The sequence below is a fragment of the Cydia pomonella genome, chromosome 10 (assembly GCF_033807575.1).
Source record: "Cydia pomonella isolate Wapato2018A chromosome 10, ilCydPomo1, whole genome shotgun sequence".
NCBI classification, from domain to species: domain Eukaryota; kingdom Metazoa; phylum Arthropoda; class Insecta; order Lepidoptera; family Tortricidae; genus Cydia; species Cydia pomonella.
Genome location: NC_084712.1, coordinates 12,227,364 through 12,242,654, shown reverse-complemented (window position 1 = coordinate 12,242,654; position 15,291 = coordinate 12,227,364). Strand labels below are relative to the sequence as shown.

The 15,291-nt window shown below is 35.5% G+C and overlaps 1 protein-coding gene across 2 annotated transcripts in view; it reads right to left on the bottom strand.

The window, feature by feature from the left end:
* Positions 1 to 7,797: 7,797 nt before the first annotated feature.
* Positions 7,798 to 15,291, bottom strand: part of LOC133522111 (inactive rhomboid protein 2) — a 224,983-nt gene continuing 217,489 nt past the window's right edge. For both annotated transcript variants that reach the window (XM_061857323.1, XM_061857324.1), the window contains one exon: positions 7,798 to 14,058. In XM_061857323.1, the coding sequence (XP_061713307.1) occupies positions 13,627 to 14,058 (432 nt within the window). In that variant the 3' untranslated portion in view covers positions 7,798 to 13,626. The remainder of the gene's footprint in view (positions 14,059 to 15,291) is intronic.

The following is a 15,291-nucleotide window of genomic DNA, read 5'->3' as shown; positions in this document are numbered from 1 at the left end:
TAACTTGGATAACCATATGCGGCAAACTACTTTCATCATTTTAAGCTATCTTTTTATCTGTATTTCCTTTGATAAACGTTACTTGAACTAGTAACACATAAACTCCACCTGTATTTATTTTATGTTTTAAATTGGTGTAAAACTTGTTCCTTCGTTTGTTTATATAAGTAGAATAAATAATAATTTTGTATGTTTGATTTTCAATTTCGGTGTGGAGTATTAAGGACACATTTTTAAACCTTGAGTTACTCTTTCTTTAACCCAACAAAATGCATATAAAAAAAAAACAGGGAGTTTTATAACCCCACAAATGGCGGCAGCGAAAACTTGAAAAGTAGTCAAGGGTAGGGTGGTCAGCGCGGATTTAGAGAATATTACAAATTCAACTTTTAAAAGTATATATTAAAGCATATACAGCATTAAATACGCTATTCGAATAAAACAATCAAAAGATTGTAATGTTTGTGCGTTTGGCTGCACCCAATCAATCCTAGCAACAATGACAGTTTTCTCATTAAAAATGACTACCACCACAAAACAAAGTTATGATTGGAGGTAATTGCTATTTAATTTTCTAAGTAAGACTTAATCTTCTAAGGTTAGGGCATAAAAAAGGACCTACCATACAATTATATTTCCAAAACAACTTCTTTAAAATCAAGACAGAATTCGGACTAGGCGGTCGCTCCCGGATGAACGGTCCTTGCCAACAAAGGATGATGTTCCGCTCCTCTATAAGTTTGACCCAACGCTCGCTAAACATGGGTGGTATATTGTTAGGATACAAACATAAAATCAAAGTCCCGATAGTTATTAGAAATTCACGGACACTTCACAGAACATTATAAAAGAGGAATTTCTCTATGATTTTGAGGTTACGAATTCTGCCTTAATGGGTATGATCGTACGGGCCATGTTAAATATTATTATGCCTTATAACAAGAAAATAGGTGCCGTAAATAGTGTAAACATATCATTGGGCTTTTATGCAAATTAAAGGCAGATGTCAAGGTAAAAATAATAATAAAACATTTAACATGACTTCCATAAATTAATAAGACATTACATGCGAGCCGGAATAAAGATGTTAATATAATCTCTAGTATCGCATCAAATGTGAAACATTTTACCACTTTGGAAGTGTCTCTCGCGCAAACTATTCAGTTTAGAAAAAAATTATATTGGAAACCTGAATATCATTTTTGAAGACCTATCCATAGATAGATACCCCACACGTATGGGTTTGATGAAAAAAAAATATTTTTGAGTTTCAGTTTGAAGTCCATCGGAAGATCAGCGCTGGAAGCCACCAGCAACATGCTGAGATGAGACCATTTCGTGGCACTTATATTCTTTCTTTGTTTTTATTATATTATGTAATATAATGTGTCTTGTTTGTGTTTACGAATTATTCTATTCTAATTATTCTAAGTATGGGGAACCCCAAATTTTTTTTTTTATATTTTTGTGTGCAAATCTTAATTCGTAATCGTGGTAGTCATCTTATTAATTTCATCTACTTACCAAGTTTCAACAGTATGGTTTTATAGTTTCGAAAAAAAGTGGCTGTGACGTACGGACGGACAGACAGACAGACATGACGAATCTATAAGGGTTACGTTTTTTGCCATTTGGCTACGGAACCCCAAAAAGTAGGATTCTTAAGTTTCATCATATAGGTAATTTATAGAAGAAGATAGATTTATATTTTCGTTTATTTTAGATTTAGTTAATATCTAATTTTAATGTATATTTAAGTCTATATAGTTTAATTTTCTGTGTTTTAGTTTAGTTACTTTAGATTAGAACCTATTTTTGTGGTGTCTATATAATAAATACGTAATAATTAATATGGAAACAAAATCATCATCAAACTTTTAAAATCCATAGCGACTCTATTTGTTCCATATTCGTTCGCTATTAACTTTTGACGTAAGTCATTTGGACAAGTTTCATTTAAATTTGGAATAGAAAGTTTTTACTGTATCATAGGCTTTTTTGCAATTTTGATACTTAGTGCTTAAAAAACAGTATGTTGTTAGTGGTATGAATCAAAGAGCATATAATCACTACGTTTTGTATGAATGTTCTTCTTCGAAGAACATTATAAGTGAACGTTATTAGCATCAACAGGAACATCGTAGGAATGTACTTTGATGCCATATTTTTTAATTTTTTGTTTGGCTCTAGACATGCTCTAGAGGTCCATTTGTAACAAATGTCGTTGATTCTATGTAAGTAATGGCGTGATTTGATGTGTTGAGTTGGTTTAATTACTCTTTTACTTATTTTCGGAACTAAGAAGTGTCCATTAGAATCTAATATATGTATGAGATTGTAAGAAGTATGATTAAATTTATCATATATGTAGCATGCTTATCGAATCGTAACCCAAATTTGGCATGATCCTTTTATACCAAGCGTTATTTTTTTTTTAGTTGTATGTTTTCCTTGTCTAAATTGCTACCTACTTTTGGGCGCTAGAAAATTATATATACTTCAAAGCGTTAAATTTTGCCATTAAATACGGCAACACCTCATTAACCACTCTCTGGTGGGCTTCGCATCGACCCAGCCGCCACTTGAAGGGTTAAAGAGATCAAAACGAAAACAAAAAGATCCTTTTACCGCTAACAATCGTTTCAAATTAAGATATTTATTTAAGTATATGTAGTAGCTATTTTCAAAGTCAGTTCATGCAAGTGTTTACTAATATAGGTAGGCATATTCTTCGATAATATGTCTGGCTGGGTATGCTTTCTACACTCAAAAGCTATAAAATGCGTCACTTTGTATGAACTGACCGGTACTACGGGACCGGTAGCTGTAGGTCTTACCATCACCACCACCAATCTCAACTTCTGCTCTAGATTCTTCTACTATCCATGGGGTTCATCGGGCTCTTCAAGAAACTGGGGTTCTCAAAAGTCCGCAAGGCATATATGTGGCTACTTTGATGTTGCTTTTGTCCATGGACGACGATAACCACTTCCAACCTGGCGGCTCGTTTGCTGCCTAAAACAGTAAAAACAAGATTTCGCACTTTAGATCTAAATACCTCAACATGCGACAGCAGCAGATAAAACCTAAGATCTGGCTGAATCTCAGTGGAATTAGCAACGTAATGACGAAACGGAACGTTTATGATACCGATGTTATGTCCAATGTCTATTATTTCACAAAAGTGCGTACCGTGTTTGTCAATTTTAGTAAATACCTAACTCTTAGAATAGTTAATTCGTTTTCCGTTTACCTTAGCCAAATACATTATAAATAAATAAAAACAAAACATAAAAAAAATCGCATGGTTGGGTACTTGGGTACCTACACCAAAATGTTTCAAAAAATGCTCTAAGAAATTTACAAACTTATTTGATGCATATATATACAAACATGTTGTGCGTACAATCAGCCGTAAAAGTGCATGGCGACTTTATTAATGATTTGATTCATAATTTCTCTATGCACTTTTGCAGCTAACTGCACATAGACACTGAAAAGACCAGCTTTCTGCTGCACACCTGACACGGTCTAGGATTTGGCAGATTCCCACGGATACCACATCCTTCGCTTAGAAGTCCGTGGTCGCAATAAAAAAGCCCGAAGTAATCCTGTGTGCCAAATTTGGTACTTATTCTTCGTTTTTTTAGCATTAGAAAGAACTTCACAAAAGTAGGTAACCGTGCAGTTTTTACCAGACTTTTTAATTGTTAATAATAACGGAATTGTCTAATGTAGCATAATCAATATTTATAATTTACTAAAAATTTTTACCGTATGAAGTGCTCGATTTGGAACGAGAAGCTTACTTCTGCGAAATTATTTTTAATGCTAAAAAACGAAGTATAGGTCGCTATAAACCTGTAATTATTTTGTCACATAACTTGCCATTCCTCTTGTTATCCCATGCATTCAAATCATAACAATGTATTCAATTATGATCAAGCAATAGCATGTACGAGTAGGAATATCTTAAGCTATTCTATCTCCTACTGAGACCTCGTGTTACCTAATCTTACAGGTACTTGAAAGATTTATCTACTCGTCATCACTGTCATGATAAAATAGTTGTATACTTGCGAATAGATTTCGCTTATCAAAGACACATTCGACGTATAAAGAACCAAGCCATTGACTAAGTGATAAATGTAAAGGTGACATTCAGATTGTGTCTGCATCTTTAGGTACTGTTGTCTAGGAGATTGACAGTGATACCGTCCGCGTCAACGCTGAAGCAGTAACACTGCAACACTAGGTAACAGTCGTATGGTGACTGCAGATGCATTACTGTCGCGGCGTTGACGCGCTGTGAGTGTCGAATTCCTTTATAGTAGTTCAGTTTCATTGGTCGATAACTCGGTCGATGTAAAGCGTGCGAGGACTCCCCGCAGGTGGTATAACGACTAGAGAAACTCATTAGTTGATAGTTCGATCGATATACAGCAGGCGGTAAGGTGGTATAACCTTCGAGCAACACAGGGAAGGGCGGCTTTCATACTATTTCCCCTCTACCAAAGCATTGGCACAACAGTGCCTATGGCGGTGCATGTTGTGACTCGTCCGTACACAAAAAGAGATCGAGGTGTGCAAGATTTATCTTTGACGTGTGTAATTTTCTATGTATTTGTGTCGTCATTACAGATTGGATTTTGTATGTAGTGAGTGAGAAGTGCGACTGTGTGCACGTTTCCCCACGCAAAAAATGGCAGAAAGATTTGTACGGTAAGATGTCGCTTAGGCTCCTCCCTTCCGACGTGTCGAAGCCGGTGTTGCTCGAAGGGTATAACGATTAGTGAGCCTCATAATGGCATGCGTTTTGATAATCTCCTGCACCCCGCATAAGGGCCCTATCGACCAATGAAACCAGTGCCCCGAATGCGGGCCCTTTGGCATGCTTCATGGAAACCTCTGGCACCCCGCATACGGGCCCTATCGACCAATGAAACTAAGCCATAAAATGAGTGACGGATTGAACGTCCCAATCGCAGTGACTAACGTCACTCAAGCTTCAACGCCGCAGCCGTAATGTAGCTGCAGTTGCTAGAATGTCACCTTAATGCTGCTGCAGTCATAATCGGAATGTAGCCTTTAGTATTATAGCACGTGAAAACTTACGTCAACGTTTGTTTAGTTATAGATAGATAAGTTGTAATATAGACAGAACGAAAAAGGCTAAACAGCGTTTCCTTTTACTTAAAAAAAGTTTTAAGTAACTAGGTAACACGTTCTATTTTTGTAATTGAAATAAATATTGTTTTGTTTCTTTTCATTGCGTATGAATAAAGATTCAAATCTGACAAGTATTCCATCATTCTACGTACACATAAATAAGAATTTTCAAAACGCAATGTTTCGGCTTATAAAAGAATTCTTGTAAAAAAATATGTAATACCTTCTAAAGGTGACCTAAAAATAGTAATGATTATTGGATAGTAATAATTTTATGCAAAGACTTCATATAAAAGGTGATTCAGATTATAAAATTCACATTTGTCTTATGGTGCGACTAGACATGCCGAGACTCGCCGCTCATATCTAAAAAAAAAGATTTTTCAATGAATGCTTATTTCATACATTCTAAAAAATCTCTTTAGATACAAGCGGCTCGGCATTCGGCGATTCCCGCCATGTCTAGCCGCACCATAAGACAAATGTGAATTTTATAATCAGAATGACCTTTTATATGAAGTCTTTACATAAAATGATTATTATCATTATTACTTCTAGGTCACCTTTGGAAGGTTTTATATAATTTTTTTTTACAAGAATTGGCATTAATTCTAAAACATTATCATTATCTACAAAACAATTTCAGTAAAGAGGATTTGTATTTGTCTTATCCATAGTTTTTGATATGTCGGTTTTTGTATCGATTATGCGGCATAAACGTGCACATATCTTTTGACTGATTTAACTTACATATAAGTTTGATTTTTATACGCTTCAAAGGACAGACATTTTTTACCACGCCAACTGGTACATGTGGGGTTAAGTTATCAGATGCAGATTTTGAGTTGTTTCCTTAAATGATGATTTTGAATAATATTTGTAATTTTTTCGTTCATTTGGATTTGATTTGGCTTATTTTTTGTTGTATTTCTTAGTTAGTATTTTCCTCGCGTTGGTGTGGTGAAAAATGTTATTTCACTCGGAGGCAAAGTTTGTTTAACACTCGTGCCTCGAAACCCTCGCAACGCTCAAGATTCCATTTCTCGAACCACTCGCTACGTTTGTGGTTCAATTTTGGAATCTTCCACTTACGCAGGTATCAATATTAGCACGAGCGGTTAAACAACAACTTTGCCCCCTTGTAAAACAAATAACTTTATTAACTCAAACTTCACCTTCACTCGTTTTTCAGAAAATGTTGGCAAAAAATAATTAGTTCTATAATGGTTCCGTTTATCTTTCTGAATAACGAACGAAACCCTAAAATAACTATTTCCATTTAAGTGCGTTAACTTTTGCATTAATGTAATTTAAGCGCACCTGAGTGCTCGAACTCTAGTGAGTATAATTATATTATTTGGCACAAACTCTCACAGCGAAATGCGAAAAAAAGCACATTAGCGATCCGATTCGAACTTTAAGATACATCCAAATTTTCCGAAAAATACGATATGGATTGGATATGTCAGTATCAAAACTGACGTTTTTGTTTGAAGAAACGTCACTTTGACACTGACTTATCGAATACATATCGCATCATTAGCAAATCTTTGACGTACTCGTGTCCTAAAGTTAGAATCGGGCTGTATCATTCAGAAAACCATCAGTAATTATATTAACCTTCTGCGACTGGCTTACTCCGGATGACATTTGCTAAGAAGAAGTGTGGACACGTCATCAAGTCATCATAAATCTATATGAAAACATGACTTTTATAATGACACTTTCACGCATTGTTCTGTCAAAGTCGGCGCAGAGTTAGCTTAAACGTACTCTAAGCTAATAGATACTATCGACTTACTTTTATCTTGTAATTTTGTCGTTCATTTTGATAATGATAAAATTCTGTTTCGTATAGTACCTTCCTCAAACGATTGTCGAGTAGTAAATGGCTATAAGGCAACGTAAAACGCTGTAAATCAAATTACAGCGTTTTAACCATTTGACGGTAGCACACCCACCTAAGGAGTTGAATGCACGGAACTCTATAGGTACCTATGATAAAAACAGAATTAACGTGTAGTTAACATATTGAGGGACAGTTAGCAGCATAAGTAGCTGGTACGGTCAAGAAGTCGAAGTGAGCTTCACACGCTTCTACTCTCTTAAAAATAACGGGCTCAAATCATTTTGAACACCTCGCTTGCATAGAAACTAATTTTGTTGACTGTAAGGGCCAACCGTTTAGATAATTCCGAATATTCCGATATTCGATTTTTCGATTCGTATCTTGCGAGTAAAATTGCATGGTCGCATTATGTATAAACTCATTCATAAAACAGCCATGCAATTTTGGGGCTAGGTGTAACTCATCATCATCATAAACTTTTAGTTATTCTCTTGTTGGTGGAGTATCTTCCAGCTTTTCCCGTCTTGCGCCAGCTCTTTGACTTTTTGATACGACACAACCTCTACTTTTTATTTCGCTTGGTCTAAGTAGCTGCGTCTGGGTTTTCCTTTACCTTGCTTGCGTCCTATCCGCCCCTCCTGATGGATAGTTTTAAAGAAGTGATCGTGTCATATTAAATGCCCAATCATTTTACCGCGTCCGTTTTCAATAGTGTTCAGAATAGGTCTTCTTTCACGTAACTACGGTTTTAAAAATATTTTCAAAATAAAACACATTCATATTATGATAATAAGGTTTTTTGTTCGATTAATGCTAGTTTACAATAAGATTACTTTACCATTTCATATAATTAATTAATTAATTGTATGTTCACAATGTACAATGTGTAAATTTTGTCTTAGAGTTAAATTCAGAAACAGTCCGCCGGGCCGCCGCCGGCCGCAAGGGCACTTTGAAATAACGCGGTGAACTCATTTGGCAAAATGTTGATAGCCAGTTTCATACGAACACACTTCACACAACAGTCAAACGTTCAATTTATTAGTATAAAATCCGAAGTAATAAGTCAAAGGGTGTGTTTATAACAACTAGGCAGTGCTCCCGGTACTGACTTTGTATGGCGGGAAACTGCAATATCCGGTCCCATGTGCAATATCAGTTTTGTAAACTAGTACCGGGATCACACTAATAACAACGTAAGCTGCGAGCTCTTGTAAACCTTTTTTCTTACACAATAAAAAAAGTAGGGACAACAACTCGCAAAAATTACTAAATCAACATTCGAAACCTTTTTCCATAACTATTGGCTAGCAACCTGTATTTACGTAACTCCACTTAAAAACTTCTTCTTAGGATTTAGTAACGATTATCGAAACGTGCAGTTTGGTAGTTGAAAAAAGGTATCTAAGTAGCGGGTTATAACAATCGCTTCATTAAACCTGCTACACAATATAAGGTTACACACAATAGTTTATTTCAAATCATATCTCAAAGACTCGAGATTTTCACACAAGCAAGCCTTCTATCTGTGAGTAGTGAAAACGGCTTACCTGCAAAACTAGTAATAGGCAAGTCATTAATTAAGATTTAACTTGAAAAATTATTAAAAGTCAAATAAAGAGACGGACCTATTAAATATTACATATTAAAAAAAACTATTTTAGATTAGGAAGATGAAGTTTTAGATAATATTAATTAAAAATCATTATTAGTTGCCAAACTTTTTTTGCTTTGAGTAGTTAAGTAAAGAAGCGATTGCAAAATTGTAAAGGAAATCGTTATACAAAGTTAAATGATTTAATTTATGGACACAATCTGGACATTTAAACAAACCAGTTTTAGAGAATGTAAGTAGTATGAAACAGCAAACATATGAAAGATCCAAAATAATTATTTCGGAAAAGTTGTACGAAGAAAGTAAGTAGTGATCTACTTTTATATTTTTTAAGAATTATTATTTTAAAATGCATTCAAATTTGTAATATCCATAAAGGAATATGTTTCTTTCATGGCACTCTTCCTGTACAAATATAAATTAAAAGTTTCAACTCAAAGTTAACTAAATTGAAGAGTTACGATACTTTTGCTTGCTAATTATATGAATCAATTTCTGCTACTGTCACTTGACAATGATTCAATGTCTTTGGGGCTTAATTGCGAATAGGTCTCACCGATGTCTGTAGGCAGGTAGGGACAGTTAGCTGATCACATATCAAGTTACGAAAATTGTATTTACTGACCTTACAAGGAAGGGTACCCAACTGTCCGACTCCGATTTGATTCTTTTTGATATATGTTATAGAGTAGTCTAAAATAACGGACACGTATTTTTTTTAGCTGCCCAAACTCAACCTGTTAGGAGAAAATGGCCTTCAAAGTACTAAAAAGTTACTAAATCTTCTAACTCCTATAGAAAGTGATGCTCAAGCAACTTGCTAGTTAATGGCTGGTTTGAGTATATGTTTGAAAGCAGCAAAAAATAATGAGCACGTGTTTTGTTATATCGGCTAAAACTCATTTTTTCCTAAAAAAATCGACATTCGAAGTTTTATAATATCTTATCGCTAAAGTTACACATAAAGACAGGTATTTTTTTAGGAAAACTTGAGTTTAATCAGATATAACAAAACACGTGCACATTATTTTTTGCTGCTTTCAAACATATACTCAAACCAGCCCTTAACTAGCAAGTTGCTTGAGCATCACTTTCTATAGGAGTTAGAAGATTTAGTAACTTTTTAGTACTTTGGAGGACAATTTCTCCCAATAGGTTGAGTTTGGTCAGCTAAAAAAAAATACGTGTCCGTTATTTTAGACTACTCTATAACATATATCAAAATGAATTAAATCGGAGTCGGACAGTTGGGTACCCTTCCTTGTTAGTGACACCGTTTCGCATTCACGTAGCATCGCTATAACAATAAAAAATATTGAATGAATGGGTATACTTCGGTAACTAGTTCACAAAACGCCCATATGTCAATGCCTTGTTTTAGTATGTAAACTTGAGTTCTAATGACTCTAATGAAAATCTTTGTACGTATAACTTAACGCTGCGTCTAACTATAGATACACAGAGTTGGTTCTCATTTTAAAATTCGAATGTTATGGGTTATGGGACTTTGCATACGCAATTTAATAATAGGTACATCATATCAAACTAAATGTTAGGATCTTTAAGATAGTGGTAAATTAAAAGCGATTTTTAATGTATGGTTCATGGGTTTTCAGCTTCCATTCGCAATATTTCCTCTAATTTAACGTGATCCATTCATTCTCTAATATTCGTCAAAATTTTTGGAAGCAGCAATTTACTTACTGGACAAAGATAAACTCAAACTAAATATTTCTATGTTTCAGTATTGCTTTTCCTAGCTGTATTATTGCATAATATAGGTACCCCATATTATTTCCATGTTATTGCATGATGTACGTATGTTAAAGTATAACATACACACATTAAAGGCGCCATCGAGTAATGGCACTCTTGACATGAAGATGACTTTATAACATTGCAAACAACAAGTTTTATTGTAATTAAAACGAACTGATATCATTATCACATTATTTTCATTTCGAACGAGGGGTAGGTATCCATTTATTGTATTTTAATATAAGCAAGACGAAAAAAATATGATATATGCCATGGATAGTGCCTTTATTCGATGCCACATGTTACATACAAGTGGCAGATAGTAAATAATAATAAAAGCTTAGGCAGTGTATCGTCATAAATATTAATTATTTGATGACTGGTCCGATAAAAGTAAAGGGCTCTAAAACGTAAATAGTGCGCTTATACACAGTTAACAAAGCAAGCAAAGACACTATTAAACAGTATTTATAATAATTTAAGTTGATGATAAATAACTCGCAATAGGTAGTAAAATCCACACCAAAAATTACAATAATTACCACAATTATTTTTCTTCAACATTTCGAGCATAACCCAAAACTATATTTTTTAATTTTGTTAATTACTTTTATGAACCAGTCGCACAAAATTTGTTATTGCTATCGACTCTCAATTTCCAACTACATATTATTTGGATATTTAAAAACATAATTTTCTTTCAGTAATTCGATATAAAAATAATTGTATGCGTCAATATCATATGTATGAAGACATCCCTTGTCTCATATTTATAAGGACTACTTACAGAAATGACTCTATATACAATGGTTCCGAGTTTGTATAAAAAATGTCAAGTTCAGGTTTCCCTGCGATACAGAATCGCCTACCAGTAACAAACTTATTACACATATATATTACGCAACATGCTTACTAAAATATCATAAATAATAAAGTAATGTCGAGAGTTCTCAAGAATATAGCCTCAATGACAAATGCCTGGACCTGAGTGCTGCCAGGTAGACCGAATATATCTCTTTTTATATTTTTTAACGGTCAAGAGCTGACATTGTTTTGATATTTGAACCTTGTGATGTTTAGCTCTGGACTTAGCATACCAGTATTACCTAGTGCGCGTCAAATCAGTAAACTTTAATTAACAATAAGATTTCAAACTGCAAATGTCTCATTCACAAATTCATTTAAATAATCTGCATACCCAATGCTCAGGTAATAAAATAAATAACCCTAAAGTTAGATGGTTTAAATATTTACTAGCATATTTTATAAAATAACATATATAAACCTACGCAGACTTTATTATATACCTATATAAATTGACAAAATTAAAACGTTATTATTGTGATACTTACAGATAAGACTGAATTCGTTATGCATGATAAACTTAAGACATGAAAATATGACATATTTATTTAACACTATTTACATTATTTAGTAATATACTAAATTATGTATATTTTGACACCATTACGGGAACATGTTTATGCTACAACCGCCACAAAAGAACGCAGAACTAGTAATAACCCTATAGGGAATTTTCTCTGAATCCCTCATAATATACTAGTAGACATTAATACGTACACAGTTCTACTTCCGAAGAAACTAAGGTTTTTATTAGGTTATATAGCATAAGGCAGTTTCTTCCATAGAGATGTGATTTTATTGAGTGATGTATATGCTCACACTACTATAACCCGAAGAGGATAACTGCTGTATCTCATCTTTAGCATTTTAGATCCTCATTGTATAGTTAAAAATTAAAATATTAAATGTGTCTCGTTAGCGGGAATGCAGAGAAAATTCACTACAATCATTTTACACGTCTGTAACACTTGGTTAAACAGAGTTAATTCTACATTTGAAATCACTCGACGTTATTTGTTTTATTTGTAATTAGAAAAATACTTTTATTTATAAGTACGTTGCGACTGCACGACGTTCCCGTAAATTGCGTTCGACATCCGCACATTTAAATACAGCTTCTTACAAATATATAATACAAGTTATATACAACGATTACTCGCTTCGAACGATAAGTTACCCGTGGATATTATCACATTATTTTTAATCGATTATACACATTCTCGAAATTGCATGTTTCCAAATTTGAGATAATTTTAGTCCATTCAAACAACAAATTCAATAGGTAAGTATAATACTCAACCGCTCACATATTATGGTATTAAATTGATTAAATTCACTTCTAACGGTTTACTTTGAGACGCAGATTATTTGCAAGCAAGTGCGACGAAATAATTTTTTGAAATAATAGAAAAACAAATTCGTTCTCATAAATATATTTATAGGACTTTATTATACAAGTTAACTGAAGCCTCATATAAGTCATATAAGATGGTTCAAGAACTTGAATGCAATATTCCATACATTGCTAACTACAACAGATTACCTACAATAAATTCAGTCGATCGACCAAATACCGCAATGTAACGAAAATTGCATGTAAGTTCTTGAACCGTCTAATTGGGTAAGGTTTGTGTTGTGGGTACTTATACAACAATATGTATATAACTATTTATAAATACTTAAATCACATAAATAAATGCCCTTACCGGGATTTGAACCTAGGACCATCAGCTTAATAGGCACCCTGCCTACCACTACCGACTAGGCCAGAGGTCGACAGGATGTCATGTTTGAAAGCATTCTAGTCTATAAAATATGAATCGATGGAAAAACAGGGAAAGTATAATTATGTGTAATGAGTAGTGTAATTTTACAGGAAGCTGGATAATTATATTAATTCGGTGTGAATCATTTGGTAAGAAAAATTACCATTCTTTGAGTAAATAGGTAAGTATGTATATATATTTTTTACTTTAGTCGCTTCTGATCAAAATCTGCAGATGTACTCTTTCAACCGTGAGATGCGTTTGCGGCAAGAGAATGTCTGAGGCGTATCATACGATCGTCGTTCGGTTCTCTCGCGTGCAAGTACCACTGCCTGAATTACAAAATTCGAAGAACGCGAGTTCCAATACCTCCGACTTCATCGCTCTCGCAATAGAGTTGGAGATATCGACACATTCAGTGTAGGAAGTTGCCAGTATCTGGCCGGGTATCGGGTGGAGAGGGTGTGTCCCTAGGCTGCGGCGGGGCGGCCGGGCAGGCAGGGCAGGCCGGGCAGGCAGGGCAGGCCGGGCAGGCAGGCCGGGGCGGCGGCGGGTCGCTTCGGGCGAGGGGGCTCTGGCGGCGGACACGCCCGCGCCGCGCGCCGTCATACCCCGTCCAGCTGGCGCACGCGCACGTCCTGCGAGGCGCACATGTCGGGCGCGAACGGCAGGCACGTGAAGTACGCGCACAGGGCGCACTCGTAGGCCGGCGCCGCGTAGAACAGCGCCACCAGCGCGCACATCATGCCGCCCGCCGACACCAGGCACGCCCACACCAGCACGATCTTCCGCCGCCTCTCGTAGGGCCCGAACGTTATGAACGGCAGCAGCGCGTACGACAGGAGAAATCCGAATACGAAACCGAACACGTGAGCGAAATTGTCGATCCACGGCAGGAGACCGAGCACGAACAGCGCTAGCGCGAGCCCTATGAGTTTGAGGAGCGCGCGTCGCGGATGTTTCAGGAGCGGCCACGCACCGATCACTTCTACTATGAGGCACGCCAGCAAGCCGAAGTGAGATCCAGCCGGCCCCACCTGAAAAATAACATGGTTCATTTTAGTAATAAGTTTGGTTAAAATGAATATATATTGACTAGTAGTTCGCCCTGAACTCGCGATTCGTCAGAAGCGTGAAATTGAAAGTCTTTTGACCACAGAATTATATAAAATCGATTCATAAACATGTTTAATTTTTCAACGCAATTATTAACGCTACATTTTACACGAAAATGGTTTTTTGTGGGATTTCACTTCTTTTTTCAATGAATGACAATGACGATCGTCCATCACATAATGTAAAGGTTGGAGGGGGGGGATTTACTAAAATCTTGAAATAAGTATTTTATTTTTCATAACAAAGAGTCCGTACATCAACTGAACTTTTAGACCTCTAGCATCGTCATTTGCGGAAGTTTCACACGAACTTTCGTCCACTTGTTTAAGGGTTGGGGGTAAAATTATCAAGTTTTTAAATCGTTTTGTTGTTTTTGTACTAATACTAGCTTTCAAACCAAATTTCAGCTTTCTAGGACAATAGGAAGTACACTAAGAATTTTGATGATCATCATATTCGTGCTTATCACAAAAATAAATGACCAGGATTTGAACCCGGAACCATAGGGTCACTACCCACTAGGCAAGACAGGTTGTCATATAAGAGCTATGCAACTGAAACTTTAAATGTTTAATAAATCCACTATTGACATCATCATATCCCGAGATATGCGTCATACTCGTGAACGGGTGCTGTTTATGGAGACCGATCTGTTTAAGCTTACACGAGCTACATGTTATAAGTAACTTCGTAACTTTACTTTTGAGTGGCATTAACGTGAGACACTTCATTCGGTTCTTGTCTGTTTGTCTGATTTAATTTCTTGTCTTTTAATTATTTATATAAGAATACAAGTCGTGGAGACACTTTACAGCTCTAAGTACTCGTACAATTCTATAGGCATTATCTATTGCCATTTGCCAAAGCATACAAAAAAAATAAAAGTGCAGCTCACAATGTACAGTAGCACTCACTATGTTTTCTAATAAAAATGAAATCGAAATATACAAGAGTAATAGAACATTTCGATGCTAGTGCGGAAAGTATGTCTCGTGGCAAGACTAGGGACGAATAAAGAATGATATTTCCGCACGTGTATCGAACGACGTTTTTTAATACAGTTGCGAAAAAATAAGAAAAACAACAACTAATTTTTTATGCATGTAGACAGAAACAATTGTAAATTGATTCGATCGAACATCAGTATCGAGTCG